Source organism: Poecilia mexicana, unplaced genomic scaffold (genome assembly GCF_051168715.1).
Source record: "Poecilia mexicana isolate PSO_F unplaced genomic scaffold, ASM5116871v1 scaffold_13, whole genome shotgun sequence".
In the NCBI taxonomy this organism is placed as follows: Eukaryota; Metazoa; Chordata; class Actinopteri; order Cyprinodontiformes; family Poeciliidae; genus Poecilia; species Poecilia mexicana.
The window spans coordinates 3,055,727-3,074,799 of record NW_028263382.1 but is presented as its reverse complement, the minus strand read 5'-3'; the positions used below and the strand labels follow the sequence as shown (position 1 = coordinate 3,074,799).

The 19,073-nt window shown below is 39.5% G+C and overlaps 1 protein-coding gene and 1 long non-coding RNA gene across 7 annotated transcripts in view; one reads left to right on the top strand and one right to left on the bottom strand.

Annotated features, from left to right (window-relative positions):
* phldb1b (pleckstrin homology-like domain, family B, member 1b) overlaps positions 1-19,073 on the top strand; it is a 130,109-nt gene that overhangs the window by 47,521 nt on the left and 63,515 nt on the right. For all 6 annotated transcript variants that reach the window (XM_088011464.1, XM_088011460.1, XM_088011461.1 and 3 more), the window contains one exon: positions 17,610-17,735. In XM_088011464.1, the coding sequence (XP_087867590.1) occupies positions 17,610-17,735 (126 nt within the window). The remainder of the gene's footprint in view (positions 1-17,609; positions 17,736-19,073) is intronic.
* LOC148155665 (uncharacterized) lies at positions 6,483-7,815 on the bottom strand. The gene is made up of 3 exons (XR_015765141.1): positions 7,763-7,815; positions 7,304-7,416; positions 6,483-6,668 (listed from the first exon to the last, which is right to left on the bottom strand). It is a non-coding gene; the product is annotated as an uncharacterized LOC148155665 (long non-coding RNA).

Below are 19,073 nucleotides of genomic sequence, written 5' to 3'. Positions count from 1 at the left end.
AAACCAGTTGCTTTCCTTAGAAACTGAGAAACAGGATGCAGATGGCCATTGGTCTTACCCTTTTCCAATCGCTTGTTGGTCTTTTAGTGGTCAAACCTTCGTTTAAAGCCCATTATGATATATTCTCATTTTTGTGGTGCCGTAAACAAACAGATTTGCATGTTGCCATGTTTGATGGGTCCGTTACTTTGCTTGGAGATCTTTTTTGTAATCAGAATCTTTCTATTCATTGTTTCAGCCTCATTCACCACTAGTTGAAATTAAATGCTATGCTAATAAAAGAGCAGCAGGTCTTGGTGTTTGTTGACTGTCGTGGACTCGTTTGGTGTTGTTTAGAATGTACTGTGTGATCCTGGCAGAACGTGAAGCGTTCTGGCTCTGACCGACTCGCTGTCCTCCGATCCAATCTTCTAGGCAGATATACCTCAGACTAAGCCGACACAGTGGAAAAAGCTAATGTGGTAATACCAGTGTAGGGAAAAGGGAAAATAAAAGCCCAAGTTGCAGATATTATTAGGCAGCTGATGGAGCATTTGGTCTACAGATTTCAGTTTTTTTAATGGGGTTTGTAACCACTGCTCCTTTTATTGCCACAGTGTACCCTGATGGCAAGATGTTGCTTTGAGACCAGTTGGCCTGAAAAGTCCCACAGAAATACTCCAATAGGTTTAAAGGGATCACATTGGTCAGCAGTGGCATTTAGCCAGAGTTGGATTAAATCATTCCTGATTTGTAGCATTCTGAAGATTTTCACGGTGACACTCTATTACAATATTTATTTGAGTTAATTGCAGGATCTGTATTTTTTTTTTTTTGGCTCTAGTGGCATTTATTTGAATGTAGGTGATGAGAGAGAGAGAAGACACACGGCAAAGGTCACCAGGCCGGGAATCAAACCTGCGACAGCCGCGTTGAGGACTAAGGACTCCTTATGTGGGTTGTGCTGAACCCCTCCACCACCATAGCACCCCTATTAGTTATACTTAATTAACTTAGCATTTTTGCTGCTAAGTTGTCTAACAAGAAGATCAGCAAAAAATATATTTGTTGCTTTTACATTAATCAAATTTTAATCAAACACCATACATTGACCAAAGAAACATTTTCAATTCAAAAAGCCTTTTTTCTGCTAAATTATTGATTAAATAGACATATGAGCTCACCAACAAATATGGAGGTTATTCAACCATCAGATTGTTGCAAAATACTATTAGACCCACTCAGTTTCTTACTTTTTCAGGAAGCCCTGAATTGTGGAATGTGGATGCTGACGACAGCGTATGTGCTGCTGCAACATGTTAAGCATTGACATGCCATTTACTTCACTGGTTTCATGTGTACCAGCCTGATGTTTCAAGAAAAACTTAATTAGATGTTTTATTTAGCCTGTTGTATCATTTGCAGGTAATCACTGGTTGAATCTAAATAATTTGTTGATGGAAGGTGGTTTATTCAGGAAAATTGAATACAACTTCAAACAAATATAGCACCAGTGCTTCCAACAGAATACCAGGACTCTTCCTCTTTTGACCTTAACTTTGCTGCATTGACTCACTGAGCATTTTTGTCTGCATCACACTGATCATTAATCCACTTTGGAGTCCCAGCCAGTAAATTTTACAATAGGATCATGGTGTCCTTGTAGAAGGTGGTGGGAATCTTGTGTCCTTCTCACTTCAGAGTGCAGCTGAAAGTTGCTGTCTCTGTAGTAATAATCAAAGTGCACTCTTTGTGATGAAGTCAGTGAATTGCTCATGGAAAAGGTCATTTCCTGAGAGTGAAACCTTTTAATGTCACACCATCCAGAGGATGCATCTCACTGATTAGCTCGCGGGTCGTTACGTTCTTCTCTCTGTAACATCACCGGCAGTTTTTTCTCAATCGACCACATTGGGAGTTATGATTGAAATATCGCATGTTACTGGTGGAAAGTGTTGGGACCTGTATTAAGTTTCTGTTTCGCTGAGCTCAGCTGCAGAGAGACGCGGTTCTGACATATTTTAGTGAACCGCTGGTTCTTGGAAGAACACTCAGAGGCTTGCTCGGGGGTCAGTGGGTTCTCTGAAAGAGGGAACAAAAGTAGAATCAGAGATAACTGTCGCCAACATCGTGTTAAGCCACATGTGGTGTTGATACATTAGTACTGCCCAGTAAAACAGTGACAGCAGCTGGCAAAAGAGAAGACCATTCATTTTAGGCTGAAATTGCACAGAGTTTGGTGCATTTTGTTGTTTTAAGAAATAAGAATTAAGTGTTATTGACAGTCACAAAGATCGGAATAAGGGCCTCAGACTGAAACTAGGTTGATTCAAACCCATCATCTTCTATGGTATTTGTTAAAGAAATCCTTTCTAAGTGAAATATGTATTAGTTCAACTACACAAAAATAATTGGTACAAAAGATCACTTGAGATAAATTAACTGAAATAAATGTAAAGAAAATTGTTAGCATGTGTTGTTCAAGCATTTTTTGGTTAACAATTTCTGGTTTTCTTTATGGTCTTAACAACCAATTCTAGTGCTGACCAGTCATGTTTTGTGTAGTTATTTTAAAGATTTAAACTGATTGATGTAAATTAGTATTTGGCCTCAGTTTTTGCTGTTTTTGTTTTAATTTCTGCATTTCAGTTTAGTTTCAGCAGTTGTAGGATTTCTCATTTGTCTTTGGCAAAAAACCACAAACCATTTATCCCACTAGTGTTAGACTTACACTATTTTTGGTTGAATTTCCCAGAATGCCCTTCACTGTAGCTTGCTTTCTGCTTTTGGAGCGGTCTCCGGTCTGCTTGGATACACATGTGCATTCAAACCACACTAGAGTTCACTTCTACTGAACTGTGACCTAGGATTTTAGGCAGACCAGTATTCGTTTTTTTGGGTCGCATCAGAGTTTGGTTGGTTGGTCATAATTCCCTAAATCAACCGGACTTTCTAGGCAAATAAAGTAGAGTTTGATTTAAGTGGACCAAACAGGGCTGGTGTGTATGCGCTGTAAGTGCAATGCTACATGACACACTATTTTTTTAAGGTTTTATTGGCTCTAGTGGCCTTTATTTGATAGTTAATTGATAGGAAAGTTGGTAATGAGAGAAGAGGAAGACATGTGGCAAAGGTTGCCAGGCCGGGAATCAAACCTGCGACAGCTGCGTTGAGGACTAAGGCCTCCATACATGGGTTGTGCTTAACCCCTGCGCCACCACAGCACACCCTACATGACACACTATTGGCTTGTGTTTTCAAAGCAGCCAATCCAAAAGCAAGATTAGTTTTCTTGGCATTGATAGGTTGTTCCCCCAAGAGCGGTGATGAGGAAGACTACAGATGTCAGCTTCAGCTACACTGTCCACATTGACTATATTAAGTTGCATTTGGTGTTTGAACTTTTGAAATAGGCAACTATAGGCATTTTTAGAGGATGTCTCATCAGATTTCAGTTATTTGCGTGTGGCTGTAGTGCCCAACCCCAGCAAGTACCAGGGTCTGCCATTTTAACGATCAGTGAAATCGTTCACTGAACAGATGAAACCATATATTTCTAACTCCATAGAATTTCAAAGATAAGAAACTGCAAATATCACCTGTACCAGAAGGTGCTGGAATCATCCGATATTCAGTCTTGTTCAAACATATCTTGGAAAAATTAAGGATGTTCCTTGGACACTCTGATCACTGCTGCTCCACTGAATCATTTCTTTTTCCAATTTTTGCTCCAGAAAGACAGTTTGCCTGTTGGTCTGACTGAGCAATACAACCAAAGCGCCAAGCAGAACCAGAGGGCTCACGCAGATAAGAACCCAAGGGAAGATGATCATTGCCATGGTGATGGTGTTTCTTGGAATTTTAGTTGCAACAGAACATAAATCATCCAAATGCTTAATGGAGACCATTAATGTATCTGAACATTCTGTAGGATATAGTCAGGGTCTTGGTAAGCAACCTACAGGTGTTTCAGATTAAACAAACTCATCACAAACATCTCAGTTAACAGCCCTCCAGCCTAAATAAGTAATTGAAGTGGTTTTCAGGAGTGGCCAATTTCTCTTTGTGGTTAAGCTTTGGCATCTCTAGTCTCATTAACCGTTCCCACCCAGCTCTGTGTTTACAGGCATGTCTGCAACACGTCTGTTTGGTCCTGGAGATAAGGCGGGGAAACCCAGACTTTTAGGGTGGAGGCGGGTGCTTGAGACAAGAAACAGATGCTCTTTCTGTAAACAACTAATTGAAATGAGCTGTGAATGTGATCCTTTCTATCCAGAAGATTTTATGATATGGTAACTGTACTTTTGGTAGCACTCCCGCCTTACGACAAAAAGGACTTTGGGTTTGAATCCTGGCCTGGAGTCTGTCTGTCCCTCGCCTCTCAGCCAATGACCGCTGCATGCATAAGTTGTTGAACAGATGATTGGATGGTCTTAAGCTAAGAGAATCCCAGCTGATTATGCTGACCTTCTTGCTCAACAACTTTACTCCCAGGACTTGTGTTAGATTACCTTTCAGTACTTTAATTGGAAAATAAAGCACAGCAGTTCCTGTGTTTAAACTGTTCTGGTTCTGCCTAATAAAAATCTGCATGATTTATGAGTCCAACACTTTCCACCCTCCCTCCACTGAGTGTAATACATGGACCTTGTAGAGCATCTCTTTATCTCTGATCTATACCAGGGATTTATTCCTTCTCTCTGAGGCGTGTCTCCTTGCAGCAGGGAGATCCATCATGACCTTGTGTGGTGTAGTAATGGCTGAACTGACAAGCACTAATTGGCATCCAGAGACTGTTGGTGATGGATATTTTCAACAGCAGTCCAGTAACAACTTAGACCTGACTGATAGATTGAAATATCATTTCAGGTTTGCTTCTCGACTGTGTCCTTAATTTAAAAAGCGTCTTTAAAGGTCAGTCTCTCTATATTAATGACTTGTTTTTCCCCAAAATGTCAACATTGCTGCAAAGTTTCAAGGAATGGCTATGGTACTTAAATCAGAGTTAAATATACGGAATTATGTAAGTACACTCTACTATTATTAACAAAACTAGGATGCCTTTAGAAATAAAATCACCAAATAACTGAAACACCTGTGAAATATAAAGGATCAAAAATCAAATGAACATAGATTAATCTCATATTTGTTAAAAATTATTACCTACAAAAAATGCATTTCCTATCTTTAACATCTTGGTCACAATGGCTTTCACTCTGATCACAAAGTCTTTTGGGAGTCATTTTAGGGCTTTTTGATGACTACTCAAAAATGTTGACTGTTGCCCCTACACCTTTTGTACATAACTAGGCAGTATGTTAAGTCTCATTATGTATTGGGAAGACTCATCTGTACCCAGATAGCACAGAATGATTGAAACAACATTGAATCAATGTCAGCCAGAAACATTGAATCAACGTTGAACGCTGACATTGAAACAACATTGAAAGTGGTCGGTGACTTGTATGTTGAATCAACGTTAGGGTTTCAACCATAACTGACATTATATCAATGTTGATTCAACCATCATCTGTATGTCAACTTGTATGCATATTTGTGTTGATGGTACATTGAATCAGTTATGAATCAATGTTGATTCTACATTATATCAATGTTGAGTCAGCCATCATCTGAACGTGGATCTGCATCCGGATTTCGGTTGATTCTACATTGAATCAATGTTGATTCAACACTCATTTGACTGTGGATCTGCATGCATATTTGTGTTGATTCTACATTGAATAAGTTAGGAATCAATGGTGATTCAACCATCATCTGAACGTGGATCTGCATGCATATTTGTGTTGATTCTACATTGAATCAATGTTGATTCAACACTCATTTGACTGTGGATCTGCATGCATATTTGTGTTGATTCTACATTGAATAAGTTAGGAATCAATGGTGATTCAACCATCATCTGAACGTGGATCTGCATGCAGATTTGTGTTAATTCTACATTGAATCAATGTTGATTCAACACTAATTTGACTGTGGATCTGCATGCATATTTGTGTTGATTCTACATTGAATCAATGTTGATTCAACACTCATTTGACTATGGATCTGCATGCATATCTGTGTTGATTCTACATTGAATCAGTTAGGAATCAACGTTCATTCAACCATCAGCTGAACGTGGATCTGCATGCAGATTTGTGTTAATTCTACATTGAATCAATGTTGATTCAACACTCATTTGACTGTGGATGTACATGCAGATTTGGGTTGTTTTTATATTGAATGAAAGCTAAGGATTTATGTACATTTTACATCTGATAGGTCTACATCATAACATGCCACTAAAAGTTTCTTCACTGGTGTTAAACACTGTATTATTGGCAGATGATGCGTAAACTGTGTACAAAAGTTTAAAAATGACAACATGGGTTTGATTTAACATTTTATTTAAGAAAAGAGAGACAGATCTTTAAACATATTTGATTCCTTTTTGACTGTCAAAACAACAGTATGTTGTCCACAGAAGAACAGAGTCCATGAAGTTGAGCTTTGTACTGTATGAAGTAGGGAAACAGTACAAGTTGCAGTAACCCCAGTTTGACTCTGGTTGGCGTCACTTTGATTCCTTGCGATGTCTTCCTCTCATTCTGGCGCATAATGAAGCCACTTCTTGACAATTTTGCTGCAGTCCTCAAGAGTCAGCTTTCGGTCAAACTGCAGAGCAACAGCTGAAAAAAGTAAAAGTGAGGAAGGTGCCAGTTAGAAATATGATAAACATTTGAAAAGTTCTGAAACACAATGAAAGATTAAACAGTGTACTGGTTACAGGTCTGAGAACAAATACAAACCATATAGTTCCCCATGTACACTCACTGTTAAATTAATATCTTAATCTTTCATTAATATTTATCTTAATGTTTACATATACAACTGCATTTACCCATCAAGCTGCAGTATAGTGTAGGATTTATGATATTGATATAAAATCAATATTTAAAATAAAGGGCTGTTTATCAGAAAACCTAACAATAAAACTCAGGGAGGATCAGGTTTATTTAACACACCAGAGACAAATAAATCGAACAAAAGGTGATTTATAGTGTAGTTGGAAAAATTATAATTTATACAGAATAAACTTCCATCAAATAGCTGGTTCAGTCTTCCATCAACTACAAATATTTCCAAGTTGATTAAATTCCTTAAAAAGTGTCTATATGCTAATAAAGATCCCACACAAGTAACAATAGTCCAGTTCAATTTAACCAGTTACCAATCCAAGAATCAACAGACTGAATCAGTCATTAGCAGGTTTAGTTCAGTGTTTCACCTGCCTTACATGTTAAGTGTTTCCCTTCTGCCTCACCTGGATTGAATCTGTGGATGATTAACAACCTTCTGCACTTCTTGATGGCTGCAGACGGTCATGTAATCATCCAACTCAGCTGTTCTCGTACAGAGGTTCATTTAAGCACGTCCCTAAGCATATCATAAAAAAAAGTTAAAAACAAGTGATTACTATCACAACAATTTAAAGCCCACCTGGACCAGCCAGCCTTACACTTCCTTGTCCACCACATGCTCTCCCAGACCAAACAATAGGCCCCGCCCTATTTTAAAAACTCAAATCCCACAAAATCTCGCAGGATTTCATACTTAGGCCTGGAGTGGTGGGTAGGATGAAAATAATACAAAAGGAGACATGACCTCAATTATTAAAAATATCCGTTTTGCCCCAAAATAACCAGGATTACTATGGGCACAAAACAATGCCCTTATTTTTCAATAAACACATTTAAGATCAAAGTAATATTGAAAAACTTACCATAAAAGTGCTCAGCGGAGAATTCAATTCAGAAGCCGGATGCAAACAAGCCAGCAGCAAAGTGGCTGTTTGGTTGGGACAAACCACAAGTGTAAAATTGGGGAGGTGGACTGTACAACTCCTAGTAGAGACTTGTAGATGTTGTGTCAACACATTATGCAGTCAGTAATATTTACAGACAAGTAAGAAAATGTACAGAAAGGAATCACAACCCACTGTTCTCAACATGTAGTGCTTAATTTGAAACATGATTAACCCCCACCTAGTAATAAAATGTTCTGACCCAGAGCTCAAGGAGGGGGAGGGAAGAAGGGATGAGAGGGGATAAAGAGGGGAAGGTTGGGAGGAGCGGCTGGGTGGGGGAGGTTTGGGAGGGAGTAAGGGCAGATGAGGAGGTGATGAGGGATGCAACAAACTGCCCAGATTGCACACAACGGTAAATAAACGTTGAATTATAGTTAGAATGGTTGATTTTTGGTTGAGGTCAACAACTGATGGTTGATCAACCATCAAACAACCATCCACCTCCAGCCAAGTAACCAATGTTGAAACTGTGTCATTGAGTCAATGTTGTTTTGTGGTTGAAATCTAATGAATGAAATGCTGATGTCTGATCAACGTCTGATCAATGTTGAATCAATGTTGAATCAATGTCAGCTGTTTTGCCACACCCCTTCCCCTCCTCTCCTCCTCATCAGCGCTCTGGGTCAGAGCATTTTATTAGTGAGTGGGGGGTATTACATTCTAAATTAACCTCTGTAAAGGATAGTTGGTGAAGATTCATTTCTGTACATTTTCTTTCTTTTTCATAAAAAAGTCCTACTGACCATTTGTGTGTGATATATTGACACAAAAACATCTACAACTTACTACAAGGAGTGGAGCGATCCACCCCTGCTATTTACATGAGTGGGATGTCCCAAACACACAGCCACTTTGCTGTTGGCTTGTTGGCAAAAGATGTTAATTCAATGTTGAATTGCCATCATGTGCAATCTGGGCAGGCGCAGAGCTAAGGGGGGGGGGGGCTTAAATATCTGATTATAGACTGAGAAAGTCTACCGCCTGTTGAGAAAGGTCTATTTAATGTTAAAGTTACTTTCCCTCAATGGAATATATACTAGTCAGTCCCAGTGACCGTTTCACTCACGGTTTAGCCGATGTGTTTCCTGGGTAAAGATCAAATAAAAAACGCAGACCAACCTCCCCCCCCTCGCTCAACAGTTTCTGGTAGCGCAGGCGATAAACGGGGCCTGGTGATTCGTTAGGGGTCCGGTAATTAGCCCCGCCCCCCGGCCCAACGCTGACTTGTTCCGCTAGTGAATCTGGGTACAGAACGGAATCACAACTCAGTGTTGTCAACACATAGTGCTTAAGTTAAAACGTGATTAACCCTCACCTAAAAGGGGTTGTGCTGTGGTGGCGCAGGGGTTAAGCACAAACCACAATCAAGGCCTCAGTCCTCAACACAGCTGTCACAGGTTCAATTCCTGACCTTGGCAACCTTTGCTGCCCTTCTCTCATTACCCACTTTCCTGTCAATTAACTATCAAATAAAGGCCACTAGCCAAAACAATCTTTTAAAAAATAAAATGTGAAAAATGAAAAACCCTCACTTAAAATTAAAGTTGTTTCACCCGATTGAGGGGTAGATGGGCCCAGGTGGGGGGAAAAGAGGTGTGTGTGTGTTTTTGACGGGTGGAGGGAAGGGGGTTGGGCGTTTGAATGGCAGGCGGTGGTGATGGGTGCAAAAAACACCTGAACACTTTGATTACTAGTTTTTCCCCAAACCTTATCCTCAAGGCAAACTGACCTGCATGCTTTCAGTTCAGCAAAACCTTGTTAATCAAATGTTAATTAAAATCATGTGTGCTGAATTAGGGAAATGACTAAAACTTGCAGGGCAGTGTGCCTGGTGCCGGTGCTGAAAAACACTGGATTTGATGTGGCATTTCAATCAATGAATGTTAATTGGCTAGAATTGAATGGTTGTTTGATGGTTGATCCAGCTTCTGTCGTTGACCTGAACCATACATGCAGCCTTTGTGATCATAATTCAACATTAAATTAACATCGTGTGCTATCTGGGTAGTTCTTCCCCAAACCTTGACGTCAATCAAACTGACCTGTGTTTTTTCAGTTCAGCAAAACCCCGTTAATCAGACGTCAATTAATATCATGTGTGTTGAATTAGGGAAATGCCTAAAACTTGTAGGGCCTGGAGGACCAGTGCTGAAACACACTGGATTCGACGTTGGCATTTCATTTATTTGATGTCAACCACAAAACAACATTGATTCAATGACACAGTTTCAACATTAGTTAATTGGCTAGAATTGAATGGTTGTTTTATAGTTGATCCACCATCAGTTGTCGACCTGAACCAAACATGCAACCTTTGTGATGATAATTCAACATTGAATTAACATATTTTCCAACAAGCCAACAGCGAAGCAGCTGTGTGGTTGGGCTATCCCACTCATGTAAACGGTGGGGGTGGATCGCTCCACTCCTTGTAGTAAGTTGTAGATGTTTTTGTGTCAATATATCACACACACAGTCAGTGAGAATTGTTATGAAAAAGTAAGAAAATGTACAGAAAGGAATCAGCACCCACTATCCTCTACAGTGGTTAATTTAAATGTGATAACCCCCACTCAGTAATAAAATACACTGACCCAGAGCGCTGATGAGGAGGAGAGGAGGGGAAGGGGTGCATCTGACATTGATTCAATATTGATCAGATGTTGATCAGACATCAGCATTTCAGTCATTAGATTTCAACCACAAAACAACATTGATTCAATGACACAGTTTCAACATTGGTTACTTGGCTGGAGGTGGATGGTTGTTTGATGGTTGATCCACCGTCATTTGTCGTCTTCAACCAAAAATCAACCATTAATCAGACTTCGGCATTTCAGTGATCAGATTTCAACCACAAAACAATGTTGATTCAATGTCACAGTTTCAACGGTTTGATTGGATGGTTGTTTGATGGTTGATCCACCGTCCTTTGTCGACTTCAACCAAAGATCAACGATTCTAACTATTTTTCAACGTTGATTTAACATCATGTGCTATCTGGGATATTTATTCAACATTTTGAGAAAGAATATAGAAATGACAAGGGGAGGAGTTGGAGCCAAATTGCTACCGCAGTTGATAAACCTGGTAATTTTTCAGCTGTTCTTCATTAACGTGGCATAAATAGGTTATAATGATTTTCATTCAGTCAGAACTTAACGCTGACTCTAGCCACATGCATAACCGGTAGATTCTAGTAAAGCATTGATTAAAGCCCGATTTTAAAATTAGTTAACTGGACTTGTAGCCATAATTTTGTGCCCATGTGGCTGGACACCACATGGCATGACGAACCCGTTTGAACCGATATACCTAGGATTTCTGTCGGCCAATGTGTCTCTCAGGTTTTGAAAATGGGCGACAACTTGTGTCGGACATTACCTGGACATTACACTAAGGAAATAAGGAAATAAGGAAGGGAGGGTCAGTGGAGAGTGAGTCTTTTTTCATTCAGTGTCATCAAGAGGAAGAAAAAAGGCAGGAAGAGACGATAAAGCCGATAATTAAAATGAGGTCGATATGTTTAATTTATCATGTGATTAATTGATTTATCGTTTATCGCGACAGGCCTACACAGGAGTTTCTTTTGTTTTGTAGTTAATCCTTATTGTGCAGAATATTCTGTTCTGTCTGCTCTTTGTACAGGAACATTTGGCTGATGTTAGGTAATTTCACAAATTTTTTTATTTAGTGGCTCAAACTACAGTTTTAGAGTAGGACAAGCGGTACATAGTAGATTGTGTTACGTTGTAGTTTGGCAGTGCCTCTCAAAGACCATGTGCTCTGTCTGTTTTGCTGAGTTATCGGGAGCTCTTCTTGGCCTTGTGTCCACAATCAGTTACCACACACACACTCGGCCTGACATTGCTGAGGTCAGGATGCCATGTGGGCAGCAGAGGGGTCAGTGAATGTGTGTCTACTGCCTGTAAGATGAGAAATGTCTTCCCTTATCAGCCTGCTGCATCCTGTGCAGTGCATAGATGTCCAGCTCCAGTCCTCATTGCCGGCTGTCCTGCATGAGTCTCTGCTCCAACACAGTGGATTCAAATAGACCAGCTACCTAATCAGTATGTCACAGTTTTGCAGAGGCACAATAATAAACCGTCATTTGTTTCAGGTGTGGTGAATCAGGGAAAGAACTAAACCATGCAGCACCATCTGTTGAGGACTAACTTTGGACACCCCTGGTTTAGATGCTCACACACACACAGCTCAATCACACTGATACATGCTCTGCCTTTGTTATACATGGTTAGTCATGATGATAATTATTACTTGCTGTTGTGTGTTTTCCTGGATCTTTTTACCTCTTACACAAACCTACCCTCAGTGCCTCTTTACAGTAGAACCAAAACATTCTAAGAGCTTCTCCAGTGTCATCAAGAACATGACGGAAAAAATAGTTTGTTGCGTCTTTCCTTCACCGTCCATCGGTGTGTCTTTGTTTTAAGTTTCCTCAGGATAATCAGAAGTATGCCTCATAGAGTTGCTGGTAAGAGAGAGAGAAAAAATCAGATTCAATTTCTGATTCTTTACTTCTTAGAAAAAAATAAAAATTTTGTGATTTAAATTTAATGCTACCAGTTTTGTGCACAAGAAATCCTAATAATGACAATATTGTTTGGCTGCAATTTTTTTTTTACCAAGTTCTGTTTTTCCATTTGCTCCATGCTCAGTAAATTATTATTATTATTATTATTATTATTATTATTATTATTATTATTATTATTTTATTAACCACTAGTCAAAAATTGATACTCAGTTCAGGAAATATATTTTCCTTCGATTCTGATGATAGTCCAGTGTTGACTATAATACTTCACAGGAGAGATAGTCACTGGAGAAGTTAGTTGTTCTCTAGAACCAACTGTTGGGTGAATTATGTGAGTTATGCCACAGCATCATCAGCGACTCCCTCCAGCTCCGACTGAACAATGGTCTGTCATGATTAAAGCACCTGATATGTGTTGCTCCAGGCTATATCCCTTTAAATGTGATTTTTTGATTTGAATTTATCTCCTCTGAAAGATCATGTTGGGTCAAGTCAGGGGGTTGGCATGTGTACCGTGAGTCAGAAGTAGAGGGAGAGGGAAGCGCTGCTGGCAAAGTCCTGAAGAAAGCGGGAGTTAGATGAAGGATTTAGATGAGTGTTGGGAGTCCGTGGTGTGGGGAGCTGACGTGGCTCTAAATACCACAGGATCAAAGTGTTAATGACCGCTTTTAAATCATCCATTCAGCACGTTCTTGGTTTTTACTCGTTCTTGGCCTCAAATCATCAGGAAAAAACTGATCAGTGGAAAATGTTCACTGAAACGATGGAAATCTTCTGGAACAGATTCTTATCCATTTCATATTTACTGCTTAAAGACAGCAGTGCTAATGCAAATATGAAAAAGTTTTCCCTTTACACTGCTCATATACTTCAGGCATGTGGGATTTAACCTTTACATAACATTTACTTCCACTTTATTGCTCTGAGCTTAAAGGCTTTTTACGGCTCCGTCTTTTAACACAGACAAACAGGCACTGGAATCTACAGTGAACGTAAACAGGAAGCAGTTTGTTGGCTTATTGACTGTAAAAAACATCCAGTAGGAGCGAGAAAGAAATTGACACAATCACTGACAAAAACAACAACAACAAAAAAAGACAGACAACTTGCAAAAACACACAGAAAAAGCAAAAGGTTTAAGAAGTACATGTAGGTGTGGATCTGACCCAGGGCTGTAACCACCTGTCAGGAATTGAATCTCTGACACTGGAACCACTTATCACTGCAAGCTTTTCCATGGATCACAAAGTACTTGTGTCATCCTGTGTTTGCTCAGCATAGAGGAGTTGACTGCAGGAATATTGGGAGAAATTTGCTGGTTTCTTTAGAAAGCAACTTTGGGTATTTTTAATCTGCCATGATGCAGATGGCAGCATTGATTCCCTGCAGGAAGAAGGTCTGTGGTTCAAATCCCAGCCTGGGGTCTCTCTGTGTGGACTTTGCATGTTCTTCCCATGCATGGGTTCTCTCTGGGTACTCTGTCTTCCTACCACAGTACAAAAATCATGTCTGTTAGACGGGCAGCGTTTCTGTATCGGAGAATCAGTTCCGTGTCAAGAATATCCATCATACGACATACAATATTGACTAGACATGCACCGATCCGAAATAAATACCTGTATTAATCATGATACTGGAAAAACAATTCCAGATCGAGTATAAGTGACAATGTGCCCAATCCATAATGGGAGATCTACTTAATCCAATTATATGCTTTGTACTCTGAGTGACATCATGCTTTATTATTTATTTTACATTATATTTAGACTGTGATGGACTGGTGACCTGTCCAGGGTGACCCCGCCTCTCACCTGTTGATGCTGGAGATAAGCACCATGACCCCTCATGACCCCACTAAGGGAGTGAGATGGATGGATGGATGGATGGATGGATGGATGGATGGATGGATGGATGGATGGATGGATGGATGGATGGATGGATGGATGGATGGATGGATGGATGGATGGATGGATGGATGGATGGATGGATGGATGTTATATTTAGAATTCCTAATTGCACTTTCTGAACCATTTGACAGGTTTGTTGCAGTTTATTTTGAACATGTTTGACCAAAACCAAACCTATATACAAAAATAGTTGCACTAAACAAATTAAAGTTGGTTTGTTTTTACATATTTGACCAAGCTTGTGAAGCTGTTGATATATTTTGATGTACTGTACTGGTGCAAAGTTAGGAAATAAATTTGTTATTCGGTCTGTTTTTGTTTTATAAAACAGAAACATTTTAAGTCAATTCAGCTCTGGCTTTCCGTATTGGTTCCGATACACTCAGATACCCTCAGATACCCTCAGATATCGGTATCGTATTGGAAGTGAAAAAAGTGGATCAGTTCATCCCTAATATTGGCCATTTACTGTGTTGATTACTAAGGCAGGTCTATTTTATCTGCTCTCATATCTCATCCTGCTAAAACCTGAAGCAGCAGAACAAAAACCTGTTTTCCATCAACCATTACAACCCGACGCACGCACGCCTAATGTCAGATGTCCTCTTCCCAGGCTGTCACTGTGTGTCTGGCTCACAGCAGAGGCCTGTTGTCTGTGTTGTAAACCATCATAGCCTCTCTGTGTGATGGAGAAGGTTCCCATCCCTACCCCTGGCCTGACGACAGGAAGGGATCTTATCTGCCCCCTGCCCCGTCTCTGCAGACGTTTCCCCCTGCAGTCCCAGTGTGACACAATGGTGCTATATTGAGAGAGCTATAAACAATTGTTTGCTTATCTGTTACTGACCTCATGGCACGTGAGAGGGCTGGATTAGTTGGACGCTTGACACGCTCTGACATTTGAAACCAGAGAGAAAGTGGATGGGACGGATATTACCATGGCAACTCGGTGAGAATGAGCCCAATCAGTTGCTAGAGGTGGGATTTTCCTGTTTGGTCTCATATATCCAGGCTATTTAGGCATTTGGGGTTACTTTAGTAGCTGATGTGAGGCACCGACAAGATGTAGTAACCTATGAAACCCGTCATGATGATCTTACTCTGTCATTGCTTTGTTTATTCCAGGCTTTAATGTCCAACAAACTGTATTTAGAGTCTTATCTCCATAATTTGATGTGTTTCCTGTAGGATATGAGGGTGAGGTAGATCAGATTATTCACTGTGTAAACCTGTGGGATCTCATTTCACCAAAGAGCAGCTTCAATTGAAGAGCTTTTTATTCTTAGAAGAAAAAAAAGACATTTCTGATGCAGCCTCCAGCTTCCCAAAAATACTGCATTTCATTTATGAATCAGTTAAAATGGAAACAAATGTTTTTGTTTAAGAAAAAAACTTCAGATTTCCTTATTTTAGAGGAAAGACTGGTTTGGGATGGTATCAGTTTTATTTGTAAAATCTACAAAGCTAAAAATTCAACACAGTTAAAATAAAAATAATGTAATTTTTTTAAATGTATAAGCAAGATTTAGATGCTACTAGAACAGAACAGAATAGAAATGAAAAGAAGAACAGAATAAACATCTATACAATAAGAGCAAATTTACAACATGAGGACAAAAATACTGTGAAGTCGGGTTGTGCTGTGGTGGCACAGGAGTTAAGCACAACCCACATGTGGAGGCCTTAGTCCTCGATGCAGCTGTCGCAGGTTTGATTCCTGGCCTGGCAACCTTTGCCGCATGTCTTCCCCCTTCTCTCATGACCCACTTTCCTGTCAATTAACTATCAAATAAAGGCCACTAGAGCCAATAAAACCTTATAAAAAATAAATCAAGACAGCATAGTTTGTTTAAAAGAAATGTGCAATTGATACGGTAAAGAATGTACAAAATGTGTGTGCATATTTGTTCAAAACAAAACAGTCTATTTGTTAGAATTTAAATAAAAAAAACTACAGATAATTGCAGGGATATATAGGTTGATTAGGAACAGTGATGGTTTTAAAGTCTAATAGCTGCTGAGAGGAAGGATCTGTGAAAACGCTGCTTTGCACACATAGGATGTTTGTCACTGAAGGAGCAACAGCATCATGTATGGGGAAAAATATATGCTTCTCAAATCAGAAAAGCAACAATTCTAACGAATGCTAATGTTTGCACAGTGTAGATATTTAGTCATGAATAATTCTTTTAAGTTGTTTGTGTTTTTGACTGATATATTATTGACTGATATTATACTAGACAATAACTGAGCCCTCCTGGGTGAGAAATTGTATTATGTAAGAAAAAAGTCAAATATCTCAGAAGAATCCAGCAGAATAATTAGAAAAATGATGGAGCTTGGACAAAATGATGGAGCTTACCATCATGAAATCACTTGGACAAAATCACATGACGAGTGTTAAAACTATCTTTACCTTGAGGGAGAGTTTATATATTTGCTGTTTTTTTCTTTTTATTATAAATGTAGGACTTTTACACCTATTGTGTTGCTCTTGATTAGGACTTTAACTTCGATTAAAACATTATGGCTCTTCTTCCACCACTGGTAGCTAGCTTATCTACGAGACAGGAAGCAGGAAACAGCTAATGGACAATATTCAAAGCTCCCTGAGCCACCAGAGAGACTACAAGTTTTATCTTGTTTGTTTAATCTCTGCTCCAATAGATTAGAAAGCAAAGTAAAACAAATGACGTGTTTGAACGAGGTCACAGGAGGAAAAGGTGGCTAGCTCAGCTTTTAACCTCAGTTTACTGCTTTAAAGATAATTTAAGCTAATCAGCCTAAATTTAGCTCTTAGCATATCATTTAGCTGAAAATGTAATTTACATCTAAGATAAGCAGACGCGTAGCTGTAATTCCAACTTAATTAATGAGGAATAAATAAATAAAATAATTTTGTTCTTTCTGTTGTTTTGGTTTATTCATTTTGAACATTTAAAATGTTTTCCAGTTCCAGTGTTAAATGTTCATTAGAATTTAAAGTTTATTGATATATGAGAGGGTGAATTTGCATTATGCCATTACCATAATATAAATTGAAATTGTCTCAAAACAATATTATTGTTTACCACAATAACTTCTGGGGAAATTTATTGTCCAGCAATTGTGTTATCATGACAGGCTTAACAAGAATTTACTTGCAAGCCAGTTTCTTTTTACTTAAACTGTACTTAGATATTTGCACTAGAAACTATACAAAAACACTTTGTAAGATTTTGTGTTTTTACAGTGTGGTTTCCAATATTCAGTGTCCCATTGCAACACTATAAATGTGATTTTCTTGTGTTTTCCCTTGCAGGCTGTATGCTGTGTTTTGGACAGTCGGCCTTCTTCCGCTTCAACCACCCTGAGGAGGCCTTCAGGATGAAGAGCATGATTCCTCGTGGAGGAGGTGTTGGCACCGGGAGCTACGCTTTGTGTCCAGGTAACACGTCTTGTGCTTATGCTTCCCTGCAAAAGTATCTGTATCTATATACAGATACTTACTGTATTGTGAGTTTTTCACAAGTTGTTGTGTTACCGCCTCAAACTTCACTTACATTTTTTTTTTCGCTAAATAAAAATCCCTGATATTTGGCATGTATCCTGCTGCTTTTCTCCTTTTGTCCCTAAATAAACCCTAGTTCAACTAACTGCCTACACAGATCACCTTCTTAGGAAGCAGAATCCCAGCAAGGGGCAATTTAACCTCAGCATAGATGCAGCTGTTGTGTTTCTTAGAGAACATGAGAGAACAACCTGCATCCTGAACCAGCAGACAGGTCAGGGTATAAAACAATGCCCCAAACAGACTTCTGTTCAGTCCATCACGTGGAAACGGACTGAGGATGGAGAGCATTAAACAAAGAATCAGCCAAAAGGCACCTGGTAGCTATAGAGGAGCTGCTGAGATCCGCTGCTCAGGTGGGAGATGACAGCTACAGCTTGTCCACAAATCTGACCTTTTTCTGATCAAGTCTGGAAAAATTTGAGGGGTGTTAATACTTTAGCTCTTCTCTTGCATGTTAAAGCAAAATTAATTTTCATTTCAAGCATTTGGGTCTTCTGATCATTGGACAGGTTCTAGTAGATGACTAGTACCGATACTTACAATTCAGGGCAACCAATTTCTTATTCTCCATGACGATTACTGTTATTTTGTGTTTTCATTTGGTCATTTTCCTTCTGCTATCTTCTTCTTAACTTTGGAACCGAAGTTTCCCTGTTTCTACAAGCAGTGCACTGATTGCAGTTTTCTGGCCAGTTACTAATCTTTCTTGCTTTTTTCTTTTGCTATAATTAGCAACTTTTTTGGCCGGGAAAGTTGCTAAACACAGTCACAAAAGAACTAAGATGGCAAAAGTGGAGTGACTGTTGTTAAAAGCAGACCTGGTGGGCAGGTCCGTCAATCAGTCCTCTCTCATGGTAGAGCCAAAGAGAACAGATCGGTTCTACGTGAAAGTATCGACCAATCGCCAGCCTCCCAAAAAGCAAGAATTTAGGCTGATTTATTGTTGCACAGCTCATTTCTGTGTGTATGATGGGCATTTACTGCTATGCTGAAGTGATCTCCCTGAACACAAGCCAGGGTTTTGTCCTGATATCTGTTTTCCCAGGTCGTACAGCCTGCCTATACGAGGTTTCTCCATTCAGATGATAACATCTGGAGACTATTTGATTGACTGCATCGAATTGAAGGTTTGCCAGCTGCAGCCCACACAGACTGGGCCCCCACCCTGTGGGTTCTTCCTGCATCTGTTTGACTGGCAGCTGGCTGTAGTGT